At 43.6% G+C, this 27,848-nt stretch overlaps 2 protein-coding genes across 8 annotated transcripts; one reads left to right on the top strand and one right to left on the bottom strand.

Annotated features, from left to right (window-relative positions):
• Positions 1-1,674: 1,674 nt before the first annotated feature.
• SUGP2 (SURP and G-patch domain containing 2) lies at positions 1,675-27,411 on the top strand. 6 transcript variants are annotated; one of them, XM_090026914.1, is made up of 12 exons: positions 1,675-1,801; positions 4,625-4,745; positions 11,783-11,898; positions 12,314-13,891; positions 14,575-14,692; positions 16,206-16,714; positions 16,918-17,029; positions 17,768-18,288; positions 19,265-19,404; positions 20,378-20,514; positions 23,886-24,006; positions 27,145-27,411. In XM_090026914.1, the coding sequence occupies exons 3-11, from the start codon at positions 11,790-11,792 to the stop codon at positions 24,004-24,006; spliced, it is 3,345 nt and encodes a 1,114-aa protein (XP_089883040.1). In that variant the 5' UTR covers positions 1,675-1,801; positions 4,625-4,745; positions 11,783-11,789; the 3' UTR covers positions 27,145-27,411. The 6 variants fall into 6 exon arrangements, with proteins under 6 accessions (XP_089883040.1, XP_089883041.1, XP_089883044.1 ...); XM_090026915.1 differs by lacking the exons at positions 1,675-1,801; positions 4,625-4,745 and adding an exon at positions 10,867-11,004; XM_090026918.1 differs by lacking the exons at positions 1,675-1,801; positions 4,625-4,745 and adding an exon at positions 11,077-11,212 and having other exon boundaries at positions 19,265-19,329.
• ARMC6 (armadillo repeat containing 6) lies at positions 1,795-10,957 on the bottom strand. Of its 2 annotated transcripts, none has more exons than XM_090026920.1 (8): positions 10,607-10,957; positions 8,878-9,034; positions 8,052-8,134; positions 6,722-7,292; positions 6,020-6,165; positions 5,245-5,376; positions 4,229-4,366; positions 1,795-3,016 (listed from the first exon to the last, which is right to left on the bottom strand). In XM_090026920.1, exons 2-8 carry the CDS (start codon positions 8,996-8,998, stop codon positions 2,804-2,806), a joined length of 1,404 nt encoding a protein of 467 aa, XP_089883046.1. In that variant the 5' UTR covers positions 8,999-9,034; positions 10,607-10,957; the 3' UTR covers positions 1,795-2,803. The 2 variants fall into 2 exon arrangements, with proteins under 2 accessions (XP_089883046.1, XP_089883045.1); XM_090026919.1 differs by having other exon boundaries at positions 10,770-10,905.
• Positions 27,412-27,848: the final 437 nt, after the last annotated feature.

Here is a 27,848-nt window from a genome sequence, read left to right as displayed (position 1 = left end):
CAGCCAAGAGGACTGGAGAATTCCCAAATCATAAGCCAAACCCACCCCCACAAGCCCAAGACTGGCTTGAACATCATGAAATTTTAAAACAACACTTTTTGGGGCCTACTGATTTCCCCTCTTTCACTGGGGCCTTTCAGAGTCATAACTCCAAGCTTTTCTCCGCAACTAGGAGAGCTAGAAACTTACTTCAGCCTCCGTCCCCATAAAACCAGGGTTCTTTCATACCCTATGATGACAAACCCAATCCCTTTTTGCCCATAATTCATCAGATGATTGTCTCACTTTGAGGATCACCAAGACAAGCAACATCATGCCCCTTCCCTCATCTCTCCCATCTCTGCCAGTGGTCCTAAGCCTAGCTGATTTCACAGGTGATAAATTTAACTTTCCACATTCCCAGGGTCTGAAAGCTGCTTCTATTTCCTTCCTCCCAGCTGGGGAATATGAGACGGTAGCTTCTTTTGCACATCCATGTGCTATAAGAATAGCCATGGAGCTTCCAGATGGAATAAACTTGCCATCATCCAGCAAGGCTTTTAGAATGGAAGGGGTAAAAGTCCTTCGCAGAAGGGCTGGACAGTGATGGGAGGGCGGGATTCCTGCAGTGCTGCCCTAGAGTACAGGCACAGGTCCAGCCGGGTGAAAGGTTGAGTGGTTGCAATGCCATATCTTGCTCCATGCTCCTCCCACCCCCTCCCTCGGCTGTCCTGTCCTTTGACTCACTGACTTTGGAATTAATGTGGTGGCTGGTACAAGATGCTGGCCTAATAGAACCAGAGCCCAACCTGCTGTTTACCCACACACGTGCCAGCAAAGCAGGCCCCATCTGAATTCCTCCCTGCCAGGGGTTCATCAAGACAAGTTGTAAAAAAATCTGATGTCCCCACTGTGCTACAGCCTTCCCCAGTGCTACCACAACTAGGGCTTGCACACCAACAACTCCCCAGGACCAAGGCACCACATGAGGAGAAGGTCTCTCTCTCCCGTCTAGCCACTCCTTGATTTCTTTGTAGAAACTGCCAGTGAGAGGTGATCCAGTTGTGCTGCTGGCATTTTTTATTGTGGCATGAAGTCCAGTCCCTTAACACATGGACTGAGACCCCCTCCCCCCATCCCCGGATATGCCAGGGAAAAATTCCTCTTTTCCCTGCTATTGGATTTCTAGAGGGCCTTTGACTAGAATACTGAGACGGATGTGCAGACTCTGCTTTTCATGCTGGGCTGGTACATAAGAACAGCTGTGTTCCCACCCTGAGGGAGCTACACATTTCCACAGTAACACAAGTGTTCGATTGACAATGTATTTGTTACAAACCTGCATGATTCCTGAGTGAAGCAGACAGATGATGTGGCTGTTCTCAGAGGCCCCACCTCTGAAAATGCACCAGTTCCCTGACCAAGTCAAGCCTAAATTACTGACCTTCAGATATACATTTCAGAAGTGGTCCCTAACCCCAGTTCAGACTAAACCAAAGCCCCAAATCTGGCACATCCCCACATTTTAGGCCGTTTGTACTTGCTTGAATTTGGTTTGCTGCATCCCTGCCTTGAAATGCTGTCAGAGCTTCTAGGCAGTACATGAAAGTGTTCTCTCAGGTGCCCTCTACCAGTTGGAGAGAAGGCAAGAGACCATTTACCTAGAGGGCAATGAAAGACTGATTTCTGTCTTGTAGGTGGAATTCGGCAGTTGGCTACTACAAAGAACGAGCGACGATCTGGACTCACAAGGACCTTCCTTGGAGTTGTACCATTTTGAGCCTGAGTTCCTCTCTACCTTAAAGACATGGCAGGATAGATGGTGAGTGTACATTTGTTCGGTCTGCATTACATTCAGCCTGAACCAGGTACACAGGAAAGAAATCTAGAAAACTAGGAATAGCAAATTTTATGCTGAAACTTAAAAGTACACTTTTTATGAGAATTAGGTACTCAAAATCCCATATGAATATTCTCTGTGAAAATAACAGCTTTACCAACGATGTCTTATTGCACATACACACATATGTAAGAGTGTGTGAGCATTTATATAATCATGATGAGTACTCATCCTCTTTAGGGAGATTGTTTTTAATGAGGGCCAGTTAGTCGGATTTGTTCCATCTGATAAACAATTAGATATTCTCCCCTCCCTTGTTGGAAAACAGCAAAAAAAGGCTCACAGACAAAAGGACCACTAGGATCCCCCTCACATACCAACCCATCAGTTACTCACTTCTGGAACAACATCATATGACATCTATTTCCAATATAAACAGTGAGATTATAAAGTAAAACACTAGTCCATGCCATCTCCAGTCGATATCACATACTGGTTTGAAACATTCCCATAGAATGAAAGTGGATACAGCCAATATCCTGGAACACCAAACACCATACTAGGAGGACAGCACTGAGACAGGACAGGGCACATTCATTCTACATAGTGTTTGGGACTTCTAGGTAACAGGGGCACAGCGCAGGGATCAGGGCAAGGCCAATAACAGTGAGTTGGGGTCACGTGGCATGGAATAAATACATAAGGGAATAGCCCCTGTCTGGAAATGGGTAACACACAGCAGTGGAGGAAAGTAGGTCTTTCCCTGGCATCAATTTGGGAGAGTAGAGTATCACACTGAATGGATCAGCAGCCAAAGTGTCTGTAGACAAAGGCATCTCCTGTACCAGCTCACTACAGCCTCACAGGCCAAGAGGTTTCTTCAGCGGCTCAAGGAGGCCAATGCAGTTTGTTCCAAGCCACTTTGCCTGGCAGGCTGTGCCTACATAGATGCCCAGAACCACCAGGGTTCCCTGGGAAAGTGCCTTACTGAGCCAGGCTTCCCTTCTGGCCTGTCCACAGCTCCCGAAGCTCCACTTTGCAGCCAAGGTCCCTCAAGGCAGCTTTGGCCACATCACCACAGTCTTGGTGTGCTGCAAGAGCCTCTGTGATCAGGCTCTCTGCGCCCATCTCCAGGATGGGCTGAGAGAAGTCCTGGCTCCGGGAGACCAGGTTCCGGATCAGCATGCAAGCCTGTTTCTGAGGAGAGAAGCAAAGGGGAGAGACATCAGCCTCTCTCCGAGGGGCGTGAGGCTGCCCATGGGGTATCCAAGGGCATATACAGAAGGCCTGGGTTCTGAAGCACTCTTCCAATACCATAGGCTCTAAAGTGCTTTTCATAGCAAAAGCTCAGGTCCCAGTGCATGCCAGCCTTGGACACAAGAAAAGCAGTCGCTCTGTCCTGAAGCTCACCCTTCAAACCCAGATCAGCAGGAATGCCACACAGCTGCCCAGGATTCTGGGGCTGCTTCCCTAGGGAGCCCCATCATTTTCCTCTTCTGCAAGGGCAGATACAAGAGGCAGGACAAAGGCATAGAGATTTACCCAAAGGGTTAACTCCTGTTTAGAGCAGCCCACCGATGCCACCCCAGCACAGAACCCAAGTGACCCAGCACAGTGTCAGAACTCCAGAGCAGCAGCCCTCAGACAAGGGACACCAAGCTGTCTGAGGACATTGAACCCACCAGTCCTACTCTACAGCCATGAGTAGCTACTCAATTAGTCTGCACCACCTCAGCAGGGAATGATCAACCCCCCCTCCCCCCCTCAATTCATGCAGGGCTTGAGGGTAGACTTTTGGCGTGGGAAGAGTTAACACCCTCTGGCACAGACAAGTTTTATTTAGAACGTGTTAAATAGGTAAAATACTTAGGAGAGCTGCAGAGCAAGCTCAGGCTCCCACAGGGCTTGTCGAGGGAGAGCTGGAGCTGATTATTTGCTATGCACATGCCTGACTCAGCCTTAGGGGACAGGCAGCAGCTCATCTCTCCAGAGACCAACTCCAGAGCAGTGCTGCCCGGCTCTGGAAAGAGGCTCCCTCCACACCCCTCAGCTGTCTCTGCCTTAAAGGACATGAAACTTTAAAGTAGCTGAAAGTGTGCGGAGGCCCCAGCTGAGCTCAGACCAGCTTGGTCTAGGAGGTAGTGTCAGTGAAGGATACAAATGCAACAAGCAAGTCACTAGGACTGACTACAATCCTTGGACAGTGACTAGCAAGAATCTGCAGCTGAGCAGCTTGGAGAGATAAGCGGATGCTTCTCAAAGAGCTGTAGAGCCATCATCTATCACCAAGTCTTTCATCAGCCTCCTAACAGAGCTGCCAGGGGAGGCACAAAAAAACCCAGTGAAAAAGTGAACTCAGAAAAACCCTGGTTCTGGATTAGTAATTGAGAGCCCCAGTAATTGAGATACCTGCACAGTCACTTCTCTTGGATGCGCCTTCATGGCTTGCAGAGCTGCCAGGGCTCCTCCACCCTCCATGATGACTTTACAGTTCTCTGGCTTACGCAAGGCCAGCATGCACAGGGCTGCACATCCCTGCTCGCAGATCTGGGAGTCCAAAAGGAAACAGGTGTCAGTGGCTGATAAAGCTACTGTTGGAAAAAGAAGTCAGAGGCAGAACCCTGTTGCCCCTCCCCACTCTGACCTCAGGGAACTCCACAGGCAATGAGGGGCAAAGCTGAGTGCCCGGTGGGCAGGCCCCCATGGATGCAGCAAAGCCAATTTTCCAATGGTGTTACACTGGGCTGCTGGTGAGATGCATCCAAATAATCAGCCTAGATAACAATGCCCTTTGTGTACCGACAGAACAGCATGGCTGCCATCTCCTCACACCACTCCCACCAGCTGATGAGGAAGGGTCCACTGTACTCAGGAGTCCACTCACCCATAAGAGGGCTGACCAGCTTAAGCGAAAGGGGAACTGATGGTAAGACTGTTCTGCCATTAACAAAGCCAAGTCTCAGGTGTTGGTTTTACACAGATGTTTGTTTTAAACAGCCATCAAATCAGAATGATTTTCAGTAACAGCTGGATTTAAATTGCTGAGTTGGAAGGTGAAAGCCCTGTATCCAGTTTCCAGTCATTTTGGCTACCTGACATCCTAGTACAGAATAAAACAGTTAATCATTGCCAGTCACCGCATGCCTTTCATTAGTTGAGAGCACGTGAATATTCAGGGATCTGGCAAGTGGCTTGTTATGCTGCCCATGCTGGGAGCAGAATTCTACTTCTTGTGAGACAGCAATGCAAGTGCAGCTAGCGCTGCTCTGCTCCCAGCGTGTACAGGCTTTATTCTAAGTCAAAAGTCATTTTGGGGTTTAAAGTGATACTACCTAGAGGAGAAAAAGTGAACTTAAAACCTGATCTTCATGCCTGGGCACAGGGCCCCAGGCCCAGTAACCATCAGCACACATGCTTTAGCATACCTGGGGGGTGGCAAGGTGATGGTTCATAGCCAGCACAATGAGATCTGTTCCTCCAGCGCTGATGATGGCATCTTTCACATCGTCATTGCCTGCGATGGCCCGCACTGCACTCAGCACCTGTTTCACCAGCTCCTGCATCCAACAAGAACAAAGTACAGCCCAGGGAGGAATGCATACTACATGCGCCTTCTGCAGGATCACAGCTACACAAGTGGATCACAGCTATGCAACCTGAATGGCAACACCCCTGAGAAATTCTGCACCCCTGCCTGGAGGATGCAACTGCCTGATGAGCCATGTTGTGTTCAGAACTCCCACCCTTCACAGGTGAGAAGCAGTTTTCGTGTAGCTTTGGAACGGAGATCGAAATTGCCCTGCTTACAATGGCAGAGGCTTTCATTGATGTCCAGAGGAATTGAGCACCCAAGTCCCATTCAAATTACGTGGGACTCAGATAGCTGCTATGAAGAAGAGACCTCTGGTTCCTCTAGGAATAAGGCAGCTTATTTGCACATTTGGGAGGGTATCTGAGCTCCCTGCTTGACTAAAGCAGCACATGCAACCTCATGCTAGGTAACAGTGTCTGTGATAGGTACCAGGATAATCACCAATAACATGAGGGTCAGGCCTCACTGGTGACCAGCATGCCTAATGTTTGCTCTCATCTGGAAAATACTATGAAGCAGGAAAAATACTACATGAATGTAATGCTGCATAGCCACCATCCCCAGGGTGCTCTGAGACAGGCAGCTCCTGCACCAGAGGGGGACCATACCTTTTGGTCAATGCAGTCAGCCAGCAGAGACACCATGAAATTCAAGCCTCCGAGGTCCACAATCTCTTGACAAAACTCATTCCGGACAGAAAGACGCGAGAGGGTTGCACACAGCTCAGTGAGAACACTGGAGTCCCCTGGGAATGCTGCAGAGGGAAAGAGATAAGCCAGGGAAATAAACAGGGGGCAAAAGACAGGGTTGGCTAGGGAGTATCACATGCCTTTTAGAAAAAGAATCAAGCAGGATTCTTCAGTGGGTTTCAGTCCAGATGTGAAAGGGCAAGCGCTTGCATTCCAGGGTTCCCCACGCCCCAACACTGGCTGGCACCCATCTCTAGAAACACTGTGGGTTGAATGAGCCATGGAGCCTGAACGCACCTTTTACTCAACGAAGCCCAAGCCTGAGACATGTTGTCTGGACCAACGCACAGGATAAACCTGAACAACCATCCTGAGGTTAACTGCTGCTCTCCAACCAGGCAAGCCTCCAGCTCTGGAAACAGACATCCCAGAGAGGTGACAAGGTTTGCTGAAAGTCTTGCATGGTCACTGGGGAACAGAAGCTAGGACTCCTGATTTAGTGCCCTGCTGTGCCAATTACCCCAGCACAAAACAGGAACATCTGGAATTATGCAGCACATTCTTGAGCTAAGGGAGCAAGGAAGAGCTGAAAAAGGTTGGCAGCAGAGGAATTACTCCTACCTTTGGCAGCCTCTATGAGGATCTTTAAGCCATTGTTCTCTGCCACAATCATCCTGGCATGATCATGGGCATGGCCAAAGGGCACACGGATGTCATCATCAAAGGTCATGATCCGGAGTGCCGAACAAGCCTCTCGCACCAGGCTCGCATGGTTACCATGCTGGACAATAGCACTGGTCAGCAGTGGCAGGAGGCCACCTTTCACCAGGTCCTGGCGGTTCTGCTCATGTTTCAGACAGGCATGCCGGACACATCGAATTCCCGCAAGCATCATTTCAATGTCATCTGCTTTTTCCTTCAGAGTTTGCAGCAGCATCTTCTGGCCAGCAGAGTCAAGCAGGTCAGGCTGCCCCTCCATGAGGGCAGACAGAGCCTGGAGGGCCTGGAGCATAGTGCCTTCATCTCTTGAAGCAAGCCTACAGGCAGAGAGCACCACAGGATAGGCACCTTTCTGCCCAGCCAGGTAGCGAGAAGCCAGCTGCATTTTGCACTGCTTGCTCAAGCTTGCTAGGTGCTCACCAGCTACACTGAGTTCAGAGTCAGCGATGGATTTCCTGAGCAAATCCAATGTCTAAAGGAAGAGAATAATGGTTACTGTCCTCCCAGATCACATGGGAAAAATGACCCACTGCACAATCAGATTTGCTCCTTTCCAATTATCTTCTCCCTCCCCTCTTAAATCAAAATCAGTCTGGCACCAAGGAACACCAGCCAGCCAGCTATGGAGAGTAATGTTCTGTCTTTGTGCACAGAACAGAGTCAGAGGCAGAACAGGCTTCCCTGCCAACATGTCCCACTCAACCCTCTGTCCCTATGGAAGCACCTGATCTGAAGATGGCTTGTGTGTCATGGACCAGCACATGCATTAGACTCAGACTGAGGCATGTGTCAACTGATACTCTCTGCTAACCCAGGCTGGACTGGGAGGGAGGAGTGGAGATGAAAAGCTCCATAGCATGTCACCAATCCTCACAACAGCCACCGACTACAGTGGCAGAGCTCATTAAAGCAGGCTGCCCCTTCTTTGCAGCCAGAGAAGAGGCTGCTCAGAGGCCATTCAGAGCACTCCCTGCTGCTGCCGCCAGCCAGGATGTAGTACTCTGCACTTATGTTGCCCCCCCACTCTGAGTTGCTCCAGGAGCTGACACAGCACAGGCACCCCCTCATTTGGCAGGTAAGGAAGCTAGAAGTGCAGGGGGATAAGTCTGTTCCTGGGAGGCATCAGCAGAACTGGAAGGGGAGGCAAACCTGCTGATTCCTGGCACCATATTCAAAGCACTGAATCATGCTGCTAACCCTGGGGGGCAACACTCACTTCATTTTTTCCTACCTGCAAAATCTCGTGCTTTTGCCCCTCGCCGTTTTCAGAGGCAGGTCTCGGTGCAGCTTTTACAATGGTACTCAGATCAACACCTAAAAGGGAAGAGTGAAACAAGGTGCATTAATTCTGGCTCCACTGGGGAACAGCATAAGGCAACCCTCAGCAAAACGTGGAGACAGACTAAAACAGAGCACAGATCAATGACTTAGGATGTCCCCCTACCCTCTGGAAGGGAAAGGAAGCCAAAAGAGTACCTTTGTTAAAAACCTGGTCACCTCTGGCTAAGTCTAACCTGAGGAAAGTTTGTGGTGCCTCTCTAAATCCCCCTTTGACATGCCAATTAAGGAAGGTATTTCCATCCTGGCCCCCCTGTAAAACCCTGATGTTTATTGTAAATCAGTGATGCTGAAGGTACAGCCCATGAGACCTGGCCCCACACTCTGGATCCAGCCCATGGACTGGCTGCACCCCACTTATCCACCCTGCATGCCAGAAAGGCTGAGAACCATTGTTGGAACAGATTCTGCATATCAATACGGGCCTTTGATCTACAAGCCAATTCCTCTGAAGAGCTCTGGGATCTTTCAGACTGAAAGGAAATCACAAAGGACAGAAAAATGCTGTCCATTTTTGTCAGTCAGTCTCCAGCCAGAAGAACAGCTAAATACACATCCAGGGATTCTAACACCTCCAACTGGCCTCTGCTGAGAAGTAAGCTGACATGTCTGAAGGGTACCCAAAAGCTCAGCACAGATCCCCAGTTTGCAACATGACTAAACCATTCAAACAAATCTGTCTTACCCAACAGCTGCAGAGCAAAATTCATTTGCAGTACCTTGAGATTCAAACTGCTCCACAGCTTCTCTCACAGCTTGTTCTGGATCCATGTCAAATTCTATGATGTTTTCTTGCACCACTTCATCAAATGTTTCCTGTGTAACTCGTTTGGAGGCCATTTTTATTGTTAAAAGAGGGCTGAACAATTTCCTGACCTGCCATTGGGAAAGACCAAAATTAGATTTGTTCCAAAATAATCTAAAACTTTGAGAACTAACAAGAAACCAGGTAACCAGCTGTTTGCCAGAATGAAAGCCCAGGACATGAACATGGCTAAATCAAAAAAGAGTAGAAACTATCCCCCATAGATGAGTCACCAAGTTACAAAATCTCTTGCTGTTGAAGAATAATAGTTTTCACACCAATAAATGAAACAAACACAAAGCTGTTTTTAGGTCATCGGTGCTCCATTTAAAGCACAGAATTTACAGAAACCAAGGCAAGAGAAGTGACTTAATCAATGCAAGACAGTTTCTGTATGCACTGCCTGAAATTAAGAATCCAAGGGTCTGTCTATCTGTCTCTTTTAGGGATTCCAAGATCATCTCTGTAGCTTGCTACCTCATCAATGATATTTACTTCTAAATGTCATTCAGGGATTGAACCAGAGTCCAGCAAACAAAAAAACACAGTAGAGAGCACCCCATTTAAGTGGATAGCATTGGGACTGGAAAAGGATAAGCACTTAGTCCAAGCATGCACTAACAAATTCAATATAAACAACATTCATTAAATACAAGGCTCCTTAGCTTGTTTCTCAGCGTGCCTTATACCTCTAATAGCAGCCTTGAATTCCACAGGACCCAATCAGTTCAGCTGCTGAAGAAGCCATGAAATCGATGGCTCCAAGTCAGCATCCCCCATTATGCACATTATGTAGGATTAGGTAAGAGAAAAGAGCAGAGCCCTTCTAGACTAGAGGCACCCTCACTGAGATACAAGGCACCCTTAGTTAAATGCGAGACACACCTTGGAAAATTCCAAGCTTTTAGTTTTCACTCTTTTTTTGATTATGGCAAAATAATGGAGTAGAATTTCTGTTGCAAAGAACTCAGGAAGCAGAACACTTTTAATGCTCTGGATTGCTCTCTGGGTTCATTTTACGAGAAGGCAGAGTAGCGGTGCAGCTTTAGAGCCTAGCTAAATAATACAGGCACAGAGGTAACAAGCTGTCACAAACCTACATCTGCTTCATCAGAGGCTGAAGCAAATCCGGGTTCACGAAAGCTCATGCTGTCTCTGTCGATTTTATTTAGCGAGTCTATAAGGGGGTGTCTCTGCCCTGGCTGGTGACCGACTGCAGACTCAGGACTCACCACCTCTCTCTTCCCGGTGAATCACGTTTGCGGCACCCGGCGGGGTAGAGAAGGGGTGCCGAGAGCCCCTGCCCCAGAGCAGCCTGTGCTTTAGGGTCGTTGGTTGTAGCTGCGCTGGTCTAAGGACACAGGCAGACAAGGTGCTTCAAGTACATGTGAGATCTTTTATTAGACCGGCTAAATTGTTGGAAAAATTGTTCTTTGCGAGCTTTTGGGCACAAGAAAAGATGGGTATTTGTGCCTGAAAGCTTGCAAAAAACAGTTCTCCCAACGATTTAGTTGATCTAATCAAAGATCTCACATCTACACAAAGAAGCATGTCTGGAGCAGTCTATGTGCTTAGTAAGTGCCGCATGCTCTGGGGACACGAGCAGAGGAAGCAGAGCATGTTACATACATCATGCAACTCACCACGAATCGCGTGATAAATGTAACACTGGCCACACGTGCAGGGTAACTATCACGCCAGAAATACGCCCGCCCAGGTATAAAAAGAGCCAAGCAGCTGGGCCCAGGCGCAGACGTGGGCAACTCCAGCCGGGATAGGCTCCAGCACGGTCGCTCCCCGCCTGACCTTTGTCCTTCACGGCTCGCCGTAGCTGCGGACGTTCCGTCCCAGACGACAAGGAGTGAGAGGCGCTGCGAAAAGGCGGTGGCTGCAGATGGGATAACCCCCCTCGGCCGCCATACGCGCTCCCCAGACGCCTGCTGTGCTTGCGCATTAGCCGGCCCCGCATGAGAGAGGTCGCGGGCGCTCAGGCACAGCACGAAAAAGAGCCCAGAGAGCGATGAAGGCGCTTGCGCACAGGGTACGCATGCGCACTGTAAAGCTGGCTGCACCCCGTGCGCAGGCGCCACCTGAGCCGTTCTCTCTGGAGAGTCTGAGGACGCCTTGTGGCGCTCCTAGGACAGCCGCTGCGCATGCGTCGCGGGTGGCGTCGCGCGAGAGGTTGTGGGAGCTTCCGGCGTGGCTGAGAGCGGCGGGTGTGGGGCTGGGGGACTTCCGGCCTGGCTGAGGTGAGGGCCGGGCGGGCAGGGAGGACCCGCAGTGTTGGCGAGGCTGGCGTGTGGGGGAGAGAAAGAGAGTTGGAGCCCGGCCTGGAGACACCGGGGGCGGCTTGGGGCCCCCAGGGGAAACGGGCACCATCGTTATCCTCATCTTCATCCCCTCCCCTCCCTCTGCACCTCGTGGGGAGCCACCTCAGCCCACCAGAGACAAGGACTGGGGAGAGGGGAAGCAGCAGGTGCAGTGGAGTGAAGGGCTCTCGTGTCTTCCCTGGAGGCCAAAAGTTACGTTTCCCTGTAGTGTCACCTGCATGCTGGGGCTCGCTGCGTGGCCACCTGGCAACTGGACTCTTGTGTCTCACAGGGAAAACACTCCAGGAAGGTTGCTCTGCCCCTCATTCGACTCTAAACTGAAAGGTGTACCCCTAACGGAGACTCCTCTGGTGCGAGAGCATGAGTGTCACCGTAAACACTCCCTCAGTCGGCGGAGGCCATTCGTGCCTGCTCATAAGGATCAAATCTAGCAGCAGCTCTAAACTGCTTTCAGGTCTGTGAAATGCAACTGTGCCCCTTTCTTTGCAGGGTATAAATGGCCTCCAGAAGAATCACGCGGGAAGCTTTTGACGCCGTGGTGCAAGATAAAAGGTATCGGATGGACCGAAGCGATGCTATGGAGGAAACAGTCCATCGGTTTAAAGGTAATGTCACGAGCAAGCCCTGAGCATGACTTGATGCTGGGTTATGCGGAAAACATAGCGTTGAATTTTTCGATAACTCTGCATCTAAAAATGTGTTACTGCATGCTTCCTTCAGCATAGTTTTACTCTTTGTTCCTTTGTCGAAAAGAATAGGCATATGCTACGATTGACAGCATCACAGACAGCTTGTATCTGTTCAGCGACAATCCTCAGTGTTTTCAAAGCTTTTCTGAAGTATTTTGATAAACAGTTGGAGACAATTTTTACATTTCTCAGAATTAGACATAGATGCTAATTCTCAATGTTGTGGAGTACAGGCTGCTCAGGTGTCTAAATGTGTGAATTTGAATTTTTCTTGTCATATCCATGTGTTGCAAGTAACATTCATTTCTTCTGTCCATTCTGTCCCTTGTAGCTCATTCAAGACCTATCCCAAGACCCAGGTATGAAGACAGTTTCCATGACGACAGCAGATATTCACATGATGGTCCCCAACATCTTCCTCATGACGACTGGAGAGAAGATCCTAGGGAGGATTATCCAGGGCCTTCCTATAGATCTAATAGTCCTCTCATGAGGAAAGATGACTACTACCATGACCACTATGTCCGCCCAGCCTCTCGGGACCGGGATTATGTCCGCCCAGCCTCTCGGGACCGGGATTATGTCCGCCCAGCCTCTCGGGACCGGGATTATGTCCGCCCAGCCTCTCGGGACCGGGATTATGTCCGCCCAGCCTCTCGGGACCGGGACTATGACCATCCACATCCTTGGGAATCCTCAAGGCCCCATGATGCTGATTTTGGCCCTTCTGACCTCTTGGGTGATTTTAGATCTCCAGGACTCATGGACGAGTATGGGAACATGGAAAGTGAGGAATATGACCTGGAATATGGGCTTCAGTCTGAGGCTGAGTTTGGACCTCCAGTACGGAGAGGCAGTATTGCCAGGGGAAGGGTTCTGCGAGGAAAACATATTACAAGAGGCACTATTAAAACTAAAGTATTTAAAGGAGATGTCACAGCTCCTCTAAAGAAATGGAACACTAAAAAACCATCACCAGTAGCTGATCAAAAGTCAACTCTAGAACCTGATCAGATGCCAGAATCTACAGAACGACCTAACCAGAGGACAGCAGCTGCTCAGCAACCAGCTCCACGACCTAATCAGAGGCTAGCTGTGTCAGCCCAGAGGCCTGTTCTCCGGCTTGCTAAGCCTGCGCATGTTTTCAGAGAACTGAACTTTGACCTTGTGGACAAATCTGACATTTTTTCAACATTTGGAATAGAAATAATTAAATGGGCTGGATTTCACACAATAAAAAATGATGCAGAATTCTCACGGCTCTTTAGAGCCCTCTTTAGGCTGGAGACGGAAACATGTGCAAAAATGCTTGCTTCTTTCAAGTGCCCGCTAAAGCCAGAACACAGGGATTACTGTTTCTTCACGATCAAGGGTTTACAACACACTGCACTGAAGACACCCAAAGTAGACAATGAGTTCTTAAACATGCTGTTGGACAAAGGTGCTGTGAAGACAAAGAACTGCTTCTTTGAAATAATAAAACCTTTTGATAAATATGTGATGAGACTCCAAGATCGTCTTCTAAAGTGCGTCACACCTCTGCTTATGGCCTGCAATGCCTATGAGCTAAGCATAAAGACAAGTGGTTTCAGTAATCTCACAGAAATGGCAAATGCTTTTGAGACCACCATTTCTCTGTGTCGTAAGTCTCTAGCACTTCTGGGCCAAACTTTTGCATTAGCTTCTGTTTTCAGGCAAGAAAAAATACTCGAGGCTGTTGGTCTCCAGGAGATGGCTCCAGCACCAACTTCATTTCCAAATTTTGATGATTCGACATTGTTTGGAAGAGAGTACATAGAGAACTTGAAAGCTTGGCTTGAGAAAAGTGGGTATCCACTTCAGATGAAGAAAATAGAACCAGAATCCACTATACAGCTTAAGGCAACTTCTCCTGACACAAAGGCTAAAAGTAAGAGCAAGTAAAGTGTCACAAAATGTATGACAAAAGTGGGATGGTAGAGTCAAAGGCAGATACAGTAGCTGAATTTACTTACAACTTTTTTTTTAAATTTGACCAGTGTTACATTTTACTTGAAATGAGATCTAACCATCAGCGCTTGCAATATCCTAGTACATACTTGCCAATTTATTATTTGACCTTTTTATGGTTTTTCATCCAATTTTCGGATTAATTCCTGTTAATACCAACTTGAAATAATTTTACAATTCTGACTTTTTTGGAGTTACACATTAAAATTTGAAACCAAAAATTTAATTCCTAGGATAACAGGTCATTTATATATAGATACAGAGATATCTGTATCTATATACTGTTACTTATTACAATTTACCTTGTAATGTCTCCTTCCATTTCTTCCATTGGTTGACTAGGAATTGAAATTAGATTCACCAGCTTGTAATTGCCAGGATCATATTCATTGTATTTGTTTTCTAACATAACAGCTGTACTTCCAACCCTCCACCATTTTAATTATTTCCCCTTGTTACAACACTGTTATAACAGCATAGCAATTGAAAAGTAGCTGGCTTATTCTTGAAAAATTGTTATAAACTTGACTAGATATCTTGCCATCCTACTGATGATGATGATAATAATAATAATACTATGACCATGCTTTATTTTTGTTACAGTCCCTCAGCGTGCTGATCGGAGAGTTGTAGAGACAATTGAGAAGCTAGTAAACAGCATTGTTTCGGGTACTTTGTCTGCAAAAGAAAAAAATGCTCAAAAGGGCTCCCTTGACTATTGGTAGGTGTTTTGATGAAGCTAAACATAGTGTAAAACTACTTTGCTTCTCTCTTATGTTTGATTCTACTCTATTAAGTAAATGGGAGCTTTAACTTTGACTTTGTTGGGTACAGGATTAAATCTGTAAAGTATTTCATCTCAATATGTGACAGCATTTACAAATGGTAATTGAGCCCCTTGACATACCTGGAAAGTAAGTGGTACCTTCCCTGACATTCTGATTTTTTAGTCCTCTACTCTCTCGTAAACTAGACTTTGGATCTGTCAATCCAAATACAAGATGGCAAAAAAACATTTGGGTACAAATCCATGAGAATTGCAGCTTTAACAGGTGTACTCGTGAATAATGTGTTTAATTCTTTACAAGCTGAGACACTTGATTTCAAGTATTGTATAGTCTTAATTTTTTTTCAAGTACAATTCATTTTGTACTGATGGTGTTTTGTTTTTTTTTGTGTAAAATTTAAATTGTAGGTTACAGTAAACTGAAAATGAAAAGTTACATAATGGTCTGTGAAAGCCTGTTGCTGGGTGCAGTGCTGTTATCTGACACTGATTTAATTTGGATTTTCACATGAATCGTTTATTTCAAAAAGGAAAAAAAGAGACCTCCCTGTCTTCTGACTAGCCTGTACTGACCTTTCTTGGGGCAGATCCCTTTGTCCACACTCAGCCTCATGGCTCCAGGCAGGGACAGGTATCTGCCTACATAAAGTTTCTAGTAAACTTGTGATTTAATTTACAGCAGGTTTGTAAAGACCTGAATTTAACCCTGATTTCAGTTTCAGGCAGGCAAAAATAATGTTCAGGAATTACTCCAACCAAGTCATTTTTAACATTGGTAGTGTGTAGGACATGTTTATATATGACTTCTGTCATTACAGAAATAATAAGTTAGGATTACTATAATTGAAAAGGTAAGCACCAAATTATGTGGACAATAATTGGTCCCCAGTTCTTGAATGTACCCAAACACCTTGTTAACTTTAAGCATATGAATAATCTTATTGTCAGTGCAGTACTTGTCATATGCTAAAGCACCTTTCTAAATGAGGGCCTTAGTGTGTAGTCAGTTTTATTAGCTGTTGTCCTGTACAAATAGTAAGTTTTCTCTTCTTGCTGAAAAGAAGAGTGATATTTGGGTGGTAATTGGGACACAATACAGGTCACTTATTTTCCTAAGCAAAATTGTTTCAAATTAGACCACTTAAAATTCAAAGTGACAGCATCTTTTTGAATTGCAGTATAGCTGAATGATTGCTTGCTACTCCTGTTATATGAAAGCTGTTTAAGCTTTATTAGTGTGGCATAACTTCATTTTGTCTACTTCTTAAGAAATTGAACTACCTCTTGTTCTAGAAAGGCTCATACCTTCAGGCTTGGTTAGAGTATATGTTTCTCAATTTTATGGTCAGTTACCATGAAAAATCTAATGTGAGACATTGAGAGTACTAGTCTTGCTTTTGGCATATGATTTTGTTACATGTGCATTCATTTTTCTTTTCTGATGTAGGTTCTTGTCTGAAGAAAATAGTCTAGAATACAAATATTACAGACTGAAGTTATCAGAGATGCAGCGGTTGACTTCATCTACAAAGGGGGGAGATGGAGAGGGGAGAACGCCAGAAGAATGTGCAACGGAATCAGTGAGGGCCATGTTGTATGCAAAGAAAGTAGCAAGTATTAAGAAAAGACTCTTTAAAAGGAAAAGACCTGGCATTATTGCACGGCGTGGAGTTCGAGGCAGGAAAGTGAGAAAAACAACCATAGGGACGCAGACCGTGCTGTCAGCTGGTACGATGCTAAAACATCAAGACAAACATACCCAAGGCTCCATTCAGGCGAAGCCTTCTGTATCAGAAACCAGCCTTTCTGAGAGAGACTCATCCTTGGATGCAGCTGAATCTTCACGGTGTGCCACCACGCCAGAAGTTTCACTGCCGCTGGGAGCAGTTGGTGACACTGAGAATTTATCAGCCTCACCTGGACATTCCCAGATACTGTTGTCTCAGTTCCCTGATGGTAGGTGAATATTTAAGATTAGTTCATAGATGCTAACTTACTATGAAGAAGGCTTGTATTCAGACATCAAAAAATGTTCTACCTGGAATTTTTATTTTAAGACTTGGTATTGACATAAAGCCTAGAGTCCTCAGCCATGTTGGGGCCACATTGTTTTAGGCATTGTACAAGCATGTAGAAAATGATCTTTTTGTCACTTGCAGTGGATGCTAGAACAATGGAAACTGCTGAGAAGTTTGCCAAGTTCGTTGCTCAAGTGGGACCAGAAATCGAGCAGTTCAGTATAGATAACAGTGCAGATAACCCAGATCTTTGGTGAGTAACATGGATCACCATCTATGCAAATGTAGGTGTAAATGTGCCTCAGAGAAATTACAGTGCAAATCCTTCCCCATAGAATTAGACCACCAAAGAGAGTTTTGTTTATTGTTACCATTAAGTTACACAGCTCTGCTGAATATAATTGTTTCGTGGTTGATGTTGCATATAAGTATATCTAGGACTTCTTCAGGATTTGGGCTTTAGGACCAGACCAGATAACTGATCCGTCTTGTTGGTTTTGATACTGATATTCATGGTGAATATATGAAGCTTTGGAGCAGGATAAAATCACTGCACAATTATCTAGTCAATGAAGGTGCAGTTTTGTTTCACACCTGTAAATGCTCAGTTTGCATCTGAAGCAGTGTAAATTTCACCTGCTAAATAATTTGAGCTGCAAGTGGTCTGAGCAGACCTTGGGCAAGTTGCTTCTTTTCTCTTTGCCATCATTTCCCCATCTATTTAAAAAAAAAAAAAAAAAAGACTGGCTCCTTTTGTAAAGCATGCTGTGATTTATTGCTATAAAATACTGTATAAGCATTCAAGATTATAATATTACATGGTAGGTAGAGGATTCCCACAGTATTTCATAGTAGTATAAAAATACCACTCAAATAAGAATGTTAACACTTTTTTAAGTAATGCTTTTTAATATCTAATTTTATGTTAGTTTAAGGGAAGTCCCTGTCGGTTTTTTTAAATTACATTAAAAGTATTTAAATCTTTGTTCAGGTTCCTACAGGATCAAAACAGTTCTGCTTTCAGATTTTACCGAATGAAAGTCTATGAATTATGCCCATCTATCAACTTCAGTGCTGTATCAGAAACAACTGTACCTGGGGGAAGTGCTAAACCTGGAGGAAAAAATCTGGATAATTCAGAAGAGGAGGAGGAAGAGGAAGAAGATAATGAGGAGGAAGAGGAAGAAGCTGAACTTGAAGAGATCTCCCAACCATTGGAAAAAACTGGAGTGGAAATGGAGCGAACAGGAGAGGGAGAAGAAGAAAACATTTCAGCAGCTGGGACTGAAGAGATCCCACCTGAAGAGTTGCTCTCCAAAACAGGAGAAGTACCTCCAATGGGGGAAATTCAGCCAGCTTCAACTTCTGATAGCACTGCGTCAAATCTGTCAGCACAGGCACCAGTTCCAACTCCTGGTACTCCTTTTCCTCGCAAAAGAATTAGCAGCAAGTCTCTGAAAGTTGGCATGATTCCTGCATCTAAAAGAGTGTGCCTCATTGAGGAACCAAAGGGTAAGTACCACTTCAAGGCTGTGTTGTACCTCCTGGTCAGAAGTCCCTGAAATCCTATGGTTTTAGTTGCTGCTCCATGAAATGCTATGTTCGTTTTCATCCAATGAATTATAAAATATTTATTTTAAAGGCCCATTCATTTGTCATGGGCACCAATAAAGTGATAGACGGGTATTCCATTCTGGTGTAATAATACAACTTGCTCCTAGCTTCATTGACATAGTAGTGCAAATGTTGTATACACAGGCTCAATCCATGTATGTATCAATTGCCTACAGGTCTTTCTCTTTGGTTTAAACAAAGTGCAGGAGAGCTCTTTTGGAGGGGGGTCACAATGTTTTTCAGGTGGAGCACTGATTAAAATCTGACAGCAGACAGCCTTAAAAAGACTAATAAGGGTGAATGTTTTATATCATAAAAATGTTTATACAGAAGTATTTTGGTCTTGGTATTTTCTTCATATTTATTTGATAGTTTGTCAAGTAGTTGGCATCATGGCCACATTACAGGAAAATCAATCTAACAGTTCAGAAGCCTATACTGAAAAAGGACTACTGTACTTTTAACAAGTGTTCTTTACCTGCATAGATAAGAATAGTATAGGAGCAAATGATGACATGCGTATTATGGAAACAAGACACTATGAACTGGTTTCATCAAACAGTTATTGAAGTTGGTAGAGTTATGTGACCTGTAGCTGTAAATTTTGATCCTCAGAGTATATTCCTTTCATGGAGAACTTTCAAAGGCAAAAGAGCAGTTTTGTTGCATTTTACTCTGAAAGCAAATGAGAATTATGCACTCACCTCCTATTTTGCCTTTTGAAAAGTATTCTTTTCTTTCTTACGTACTTTAATTTTCTGAGTGGTAATGAAGTAAGGCTTTCCATGGAAGTTGTCACAGATAAGTATTTTGCTGGTTCTGTTACAATTGATTATCTTTATGGTTGACCTTTTGTCTCTGATTTGACTTTTAGTTCATGAACCTGTCAGAATCGCTTATGACAGGCCTCGTGGTCGTCCTGTTACAAAGAAGAAGAAGGTGAGGGAACTTTTTGTTCACGACTCTGCACGCACAGTGTCTCTCTATGGTGAAAACAGCTCTTTCACAGTTCCTGTAAGTGCATGCTATTGCTATTAAATTAGTTAGAACCTAAGGGCCTAATCATGCAAGGGGTTGGATGTAATTTGGGGGGAGATAAGTGCTGTCAGCTGCCATCGGTTTCAAAGTTGAACACCTCATGGGATCTGATGCCATATTGAAAAGTTGCTTGTTAATCTCTGTAGTAAAAATGGAATCAAGTCTGCATATTCCATTACATGGTGGAAACTCTTTAACATGTAGCAATGTACCATGTAGATCAGTGGTTCTCAAACTCTTTTTTTTCGCGAACCACTTGAAAATTGCTGAGGGTCTCGGCAGACCACTTATACTTTTTTTGTTCTGCAAATCAAAGCACACAACTCATATTTTAATATCAGTAGTCTTACCTTACAAGTACAGATATTCTTGATTGTGCTGCAACCTTTCTGCAGACCACCTGAATGGAGCTCGCAGACCACAGTTTGAGAACCCCTGTAAATCATTTTTATGAAATCTTGTATGGCTGAGGTGAAATTTCCTAATGGACCCAACAAATGCAAAGTTTTCGCTATGAAAACGAGGGGCAATGATTTTTGACTAGCTAACATTTTGACAAATTTGGGAGGCTGATGTAAGCATGCTGAAATGGCATTACATTTTGTAATAGAGACCCAGTTACTGACAAAAAAACCCCCTTCTTTTGTATTTGTTGGGAAACGCAACTACCTTTATGGTACAGAAGCAGGTGCTAACTACTGTTTTTGAGTGTCTGGTTAAACAAGTTTACAGATGCATTCATCCCATATTAAATTGGCCACCTAAGCATTTTATCAGACCTTTTCCCTGCAGATAAAGAAACACCACTTAAGAATGTACTTTAAAAATTATTTCTGTACTTTCAGGACCCTGGTAGATTCAGTTTGCAGGAGCTTTCTGCTGGAGAGTTCAAATTTGTGGCTAGTTACTGTACCAGAAACTAGGATGTTTGCTGTTTTTCTCTCTGCAGAAACCAAAAGACTTAGAATTTTCACACAAGAAATTGACAAACAAGAATGTGGGTTTCCAGATGCTTCAGAAGATGGGCTGGCAAGAGGGACATGGTCTTGGTACACGAGGAAAAGGAATCAAAGAGCCTGTGAAAGTGTATGTAATGAGAACAAACTGCAGAAATATTAGATGCATGTGGAAAGCGCTGTGTTCCTAATAGCAACGTGGGTAACCTGGCCTGCCCTGAGGGGATCAGTTCAGTATGTCATTTCCATTCCTGATCTTCTTTCTGCTCCCTAAGCTGATCAAAGCTGAGAGTGGAGGCCTCATGCCTCTACTAATCAGATTGGGTGGGACCTGGTGTTCTAAAGGGAGGCTCTTTCCTTTCCATCTGAATGGACATTACTGAAGACTGGGAGAAATAGTTTCCTGATGCCCTTTAGCCCATGTAAACCTTGGAAGGCACCCTGGTGCATGTGGAAGCCTTGTAATTGTATACGGGTGCACTTTGTTAGAAGAAAAAAATACACATTGGGGTTTAACTTGCAAGCCTGCATGTAGAGTTTTCATAAGTGCCTGGATATTACCGTGATAGGTGCATTGCATATATAAATAGACTTCACAGGAGTTGCACTCACACACAGTACCTCTGGGTTAAGGTAGCACACAATCTACACTAAACAAAAGATTCTTTCTCCTGCATCCTACAAAGAGGTAAGTGCGTTGCCAGAAGGTAAGCATTTTGTTTCTTGAAATGCATAATCTTGTTTTTAAATCTCAGTTCTGCATGTTAATATTTTTCTTCCTCCAGTGTCCTCTACAGCCAACCCTGATGGTAACAGCTCCTTTCACCTACGGATGTAAACAAAGGGTGCAAAATATTTCTAATCTTGCTCCCTTACCTGTACAGAGAGCTCTCTGGCTGGCTGAAGTAATGCATGGGTTTACTGTTTTCTTTCTTCGGGGGGGGAAACTCTTCCCCTGTCCTTATCTTTGACAGAAATCATTTTGTTGATCAGGGCCTTTGGTCATGCCTGTTTTTCTAGAGCTTTCTGTTGTCCACCTGTTTATAGGATCATGGGTTTGGGTGTCTAGAGGTCTTCACTCCAAAACTTGGTGGAGCCAATAGCATTCATAGGCCTTTGCTTTTAACAGCTCCTGAAACATCTCAGCATGCAGCCAGTAGTTGAGCACTTAATTCTGTCTGGCCAGTTTAGCAGTTAGCTTGCTAGATTCTAAAGGAGGTTTAGACCGTCTCAACAAGAAAGTAAATTATGTTTATTGTATTTTATTTTTTTATTTAATTTATCTGCTGTTGCCTACCTTAAATAATGGAAGCACTAGATGTTCTGTTGGCATCCACTGCTCTTTCCTTTCCCTCCAGACATGTACTTTGAACCCAAATTCAGATGGTCCTAATGAGACTGAAGCCAATCTACAGTATGCAGTTTGTCTTTGTGTGTCTCTCTCTAATGGCCTTGATGGATAGATGGATAGTTCAGGTTTTATTCACTTGGAAGGATCCATGTTCTTTGGTTTTTCTCCCCTTTGGAACTACTAGCCCCTTGTCTGTCAAATACTAATATGATTTGTAGTTAAAAGGCCCACAAGTTATCCAATACTCTCTTTTCAAAGAGAAGGGAGTGAAGTGGAGCGTGTTGGTTTGGAAGCAGTCCAACATCAAATTGAATAACTTTTTATCATTCTGATATAGCAGTAGTAGGGCTTGCCTCTGGGATTACTGCACACAGGCCTGCCAGTCTTCATGTGATGATAAGGCAAAATCTTGAAAACTTGCCATCCAGTACAGAAAGATCAGAACTAGCCTTGGGAATGCTGGGAGTAAAACTCACGTTTCCTTCTGGATGCCTTCTTCCTTGTAGTCTTCTACACTTCCTTTGTGAAACATAATGTTTCCTTGTGGAGCTAAGGGCTCTAGAAGTTGTAGGGGCATTTCCTTTTCTCTTCAGAGAATTAATCTGCTTCAGCTCTGAATTTGGCCAATTCTGAAGCTGAACTGAGGGAAGGGAAAATCTGAAGGGGGGACATTTTATATAAACTCATTGAGTTATCATCTAGCTTTTCTAAAAGGCTGCTTAAGTTCTTACTCCGAATCATCCCAGAAGCAGGGGGGTCTGTATTGTAGGAAATACCATGAAGTCTTTTTGAGTCACAAACTTGGGGACCAGTGGTTCACTCTACATCACAAAATGAAGACTATGCCTGCTGCAAAGAAAAGAATTTACTGTAAAATATTAAATGGAAGAAGTGCATTGGGCAGTCCAGAGGGGCGACGATTACAGGAAGTTACATACTTGTTTGCTATTTGTTGGCATTGCAGGAGTGTCTTTGGGGAGGACTTTGGTATTGAGAAAATGGTGACTTAATGCAAAGTAAAGCATACTTTGAGCACTGGCCTATCCCTGACAGGAAGCCACAGGGTTATTAGGTGCCTTTATGTTCTTCCTAAAGATGGTTTAAATTGGTCTTGCAGCCCCCAAGGCAGATTCTAATATTGCAGGCTTCACAAGGAAAACCCGTCCTCCTTGGAACTGGGTTGCAGTCCTAAATGTCTTGTGGACTACAAAGATGAATTGGACTCAGTCCTCGGGTATTCCAGGGCTGTACAGCCTCTACTTGGTTTATGTGGTGACCATGGACTTCGAGAAATTTAAATAGGGCTGGTTTCCTCATTGTTGCCACTCATGCTCTCAGAGCTTCCTTTGTGGCACAGCAATCCCAATTCCAACTCATCAGGCCCTGTGATTGCAGAAGTTTCATCCTGAACACAGAGGGTCGTTCCTTTTGGCAGAGAAGCTTTCATAAACCTACATTTTGGGACATAGATTTTTTTTTTACCCATGTGGCCTAGAGAGGTGATGCTTTTAACCAGTTTAAATTCTCGTAGCTCATCCGGTCCAGCTCTATCCACAGTAAGAAGCTGATCTTAAATTGCCTAGACCTTTCTCCTTCCATTGGCTCGTCTGTGGAAAGAAATTGGGATTAATGACACTCTTCCTTCTTGAAGATGCACTCCGAAGTTTTGATAAGGAATAGGTCTCAGGAGGCTTCAGCTTGCTGGATGTTAGAAATTATCAATAGACACTATCAAAGTCTTTCAGTAAAGATTTGATATGCACTACGAATTTGGGTAGGTTTCCCTGTACTTCATTTCTCAAGGTCATCTAGATCAATAAGTAGCAAAGCAACCATGGGGTGTTGTGATCTATAATAGGGACCTTGCATAACATGGATCAGGTGATCAACTCTGAGGAGTTCATGCAAGAAACTGATTTACTAGATGATAGTCTTCAGCCAGTTGTATCACGAGAGCTTTGCTTCTCATTGTTGAGTGCATGGGGGATTAATATGCCAGGTGAGCTGCATCATATGGGACATTGACAACCTGAGTTAGGTTTTTATTTGAATCGTGTCTATATTGGAAGCTATTGTTGTTCTAGATCTTTTCTGCACTTTGTCAGATGTTACTGAAACAAACTGTGCTAACTATCCATTTTACTCCCTAGGGGTACTACCTCTGCAGGGGAGGGCTTGGGTGTTGCAGGGGAAGAAAATAAAGAAGATACATTTGATGTTTTCCGTCAAAGAATGATACAAATGTACAGGCAGAAAAGAGCGAGTAAATAGGTATGTGCAATAGACAAGTCCGGCAAGTATTAAAATACTGGGTTTTAAAAAAGCCTTCCTTTTGCCAGAAAATGAAAATGTTAATGTTTCCACAAGTGTGTCTGGATTTATAACATTTAATGAAAATCCAGAGCTGCTTTGGACTGCTGAATTACCAACATCTTACATTCTAGGTTTGATATAAGCGACTCACTTGCTAGAAAACGTGGATGTACAAAGGCTGCTGCATGAAAGGTCTTCAGCACACGCTGTCAATATGAAGAATACTTTGTTCTGTAGTAGTGGACTAATATGCCAAAACACTTTCCAAGAGTAAAATTAGTCTTGTACTTAAGTGTGCAACCTAACAACTTGGGTGGCCTCTCTGAAGGAAGAAATAATTGATCTGCACACAGAAAAACCTGTTTACCTTTTTCCTTGGCCAAGGATGCTTACTATGTGACAAAATGTCTTGCTTCAAAAGTTTTAAGCAAAATTAAAAACGCGAGCTAAGGAAGCAGTCTGCTTTGGCCCTATTCCTGTATGAGGCTGGGAAATTTCTCAATTCATATCTTATTGAAAAGCAGCTTTCCACCATACCAGATGTTCAGTTTTACACTTTTTGAATGGCTAAATCTTTTGAGCTGCCTCTGTAGTCTGGATAAAGCAGATCTTGATTATTCTCCTCCCCCCACACCCCCTTCTCCCCCATTTATAAAACAATTTTTAAGAACAAAACCTTTAAGCATGCAGGTTTGTAGGAATCTATGTTTACATGTATCAAACTGACATACTAAATCTGTGTGCAAGTGAAAACACTAAACTCTTGCCTAACAAACCTCAGCTGCTGGGACATTCACTGTGACAAACAAGCAGTACCTATTTTAAGTGTTCTTTTTGTTTTTATGTGAATTTTTAGTTGTTGCTCAAGGAAATCTTGCACAGTCTCTTTCCTGCTCAAAGAAATAAAGCCACAAACAAGGTGTTGTTCATGTTTGCAGAAAATACCATACTTTAAAATGTTGAAAGTCAAATGGTCAAGATCATCTGGAAGTGGAACATCTGTTTTGTAAAACCATCAGTTTAGGGAGTTGGTTTGCTTCTGCTTTTGTTGAAATGCTGATCTTCAGAAGTCCTCTTACTGAAAGACCCCCAGGAAATGTGAAGAAAACTTGACATTTTAAGGACTTTGTATTCCATTACTTCCTTTTATTATTATTTAAATCAAAGATGGTACTAAATTAGTAGTCTGCTCTAATAATAAACTATAGGATTGCATTGTAACTTCTTGATAGAGCAGTCCTTAAAAAATGGAAGACTTTACATCATGACTACAATAAATGTTCATGGTCTAGTTGATCATTCATTCTTCTCCAGATTTGCATGTCAATAAATAATCCATGACTAGATTACTTAAAGTGACAGAATTTAGTACTGTGCTTTTTAACTTGCTCTTTTTTCTCCATCATTTCACTTCTAAATCTAGTCAAGAGCCTTCACTTTTTTATTGTAATGGCAAAGGCTACTTCACTGCGGTCCTCTTGAAAGAAAATGTGTCTTGAGTGGATGCATGTTTCCCTTATGAGAAGCGAGTGCAGCCTTATTGATGTTTTCATCTGGCATTGCTCTTCTTGTAATGCAAGAACTAGTGGTACACTCAGTAGAATACCATACAGTAAAATAGCAGCACATTGAGTGCCTAAATACAGATAAATAAGAAAACTTAATCTGCAGTTATCAACTTGCATGTGCCTGCTGTGCCAAAGTCATCCTTCCTATCTCAAAAATGGAAAAAAAATGCTGATTTGAAAGAGGGAATTCTTCACTTTCATTTTGTAACAGCAAAAACCTTTCCTTTCCCCACAAGAACTTTGCATTCATAAATTAACCAATTTATTTAGTTTATGAATGTAAGATTTTTCTTTGCTTTGTGTGTCTGTGAAACCGAAAAGCTACAATATTGTGCCACAGCATAACGTTCTGGTCACTTTTTTAATAGCTTTAAAGCATGCCAGCACTAGATAAATATATAAATTGTTATACCAAGAGTTATATTTTTCTGTGCTTTCCCACCTATACCTCTCAGGAGGTTGAAGCATCAAGACTGTAAATACAAATGTCTATTCAAAAAGTTTACTTTTTTCATCATTTGATATTTGATGTTACCGAGATTTCCTTTAGGCTTGGAAATATTTATGATTTTAAACGTGTTGGACAGAGGCTGCATTTCATTTCAGCTGGTTAGAGTGTTTGACAACATTACACTATTTGGATGTGTTCTCCACTGCTCCTTTTCCCTTGCCTGCACTTAATTAGCCATAACAATTAATGAAAAAACTGAGTTTCTTAAAAAGCCGTTCTGGTAGTCGTTGTCTATTTTTGGAAGACACTCTGGAACCAATGCTGTTGGCCCCGGAGTTATTTCTCAGACCCGCTTGTTTGGGTTTCACTTTTCTTGTAGTTTCACCAATGAAGATGCCATTATTGCAGTATACGATATAAGTTTTTTTTCCCCCATTATGCTTCCAGTTCTCTTCTTTCACATTTGCATTTTTGGAAGCACTCTCTAGACTATGTGCTGTGCCATTTATGGGAAGACGCAACTCAAAGCGTGGTTCCATTCTAGGCTGGGATCCACTTTCTCAGACCCTGATCAGCATTCTGAGCTGATGATTATAGTACCATTTGTGGTACTTTTGCTGAACACCTGCTTATCCAGTCTAGGGAAATTGTCAGCATCCAGATTGGAAAATAATACACGTTCCTTGTTGATTTCAACTCAGTTTAGAGTATAATGCACTCTTGAAAATAATGTGAACAGTAGTTCTTGGGGTAAATCTTAATCTGCTGCCCTGGATAACTAGACTATGGTCAGTCTTTCTTGTGCCAAATTTAATTTTGGACAAGATATCAGTAGAGCACCACTGGTGCTAAGATTCCAGTGTTGCTCTCCAGTGGGTTTCTGTGTATCACTTTGATCTTGTTTTATCAAGTGATGACCTTGCTCTCCTTTTGCAAAAGGAAATTCCCCTTTATTTTGACCTGCTTTTGCGGGCTTCCCTGATATTTTTGAAAATTTAAGTACGTGTACATGTGAAACATTGTTATGCAGATACATTGCCTTGTTAAAGTTTACTAGTTTATTCTCTGTTATTTTAGTTTCCAGGCTCTCTTCCATGAAGACTACAAGCATCAGTGAACATTTTAACTAACTTCAGTGGTGTGTCTGCTGTCTTTTGGTTGTTTTTACTGTTAATCTTGTAGAACAATTTGCTAGTTTTTGTTTGTGCAAATCAGCAGTAGTGCTAAGCTAGTAACAAGTGGATGCTTATGTCATTTGAATAACTGAAATTTCTTTTTAGTAGAAGTAAACATGTTAAGATTGTTAAACCTTTAATATCTGCAATAAATGTTAGAAATAAACAATGTCTGGTTTTGGTAATATTTTTACTTCTGAACTGTTTGTGGGAGATATGCATCACTCCTTTGGCTATAACAAATCAAACTTGAATTATGCAGTGTCGTACTACTGCGAAATAGGATTTTAGAGTGGCCAAGGGATGGACGCCCCTCTTTACTATTAAATTATCCCTTTGCGAGGCTATTCATTGGATTATTTCAGAGGTATTTACTTTTTCCTAGGGTTGCAATGCATTCAGCAACAACACCACAGGAGCCAACAGCACCACACTGGCATTCAAGCCAAAAACCTTTTGGCTTGAATGCCAGTACCATTGTTTCTTAACCAGAATGAGTGCTGCTCTGGTCCCAAAAACTAGGAGCCAGAAATTGCTTTTATTCTTCTGGGGCACTGAGTGGTTTCAAACAAAGCACACAATTATCTTCATATGCTCCATGCATTA

The sequence above is a fragment of the Crocodylus siamensis genome, chromosome 14 (genome assembly GCF_052110815.1).
Source record: "Crocodylus siamensis isolate JL-2025a chromosome 14, ASM5211081v1, whole genome shotgun sequence".
NCBI classification, from domain to species: domain Eukaryota; kingdom Metazoa; phylum Chordata; order Crocodylia; family Crocodylidae; genus Crocodylus; species Crocodylus siamensis.
The sequence above is the reverse complement of the archived record's forward strand: the minus strand, read 5'-3'. Positions and strand labels throughout refer to the sequence as shown.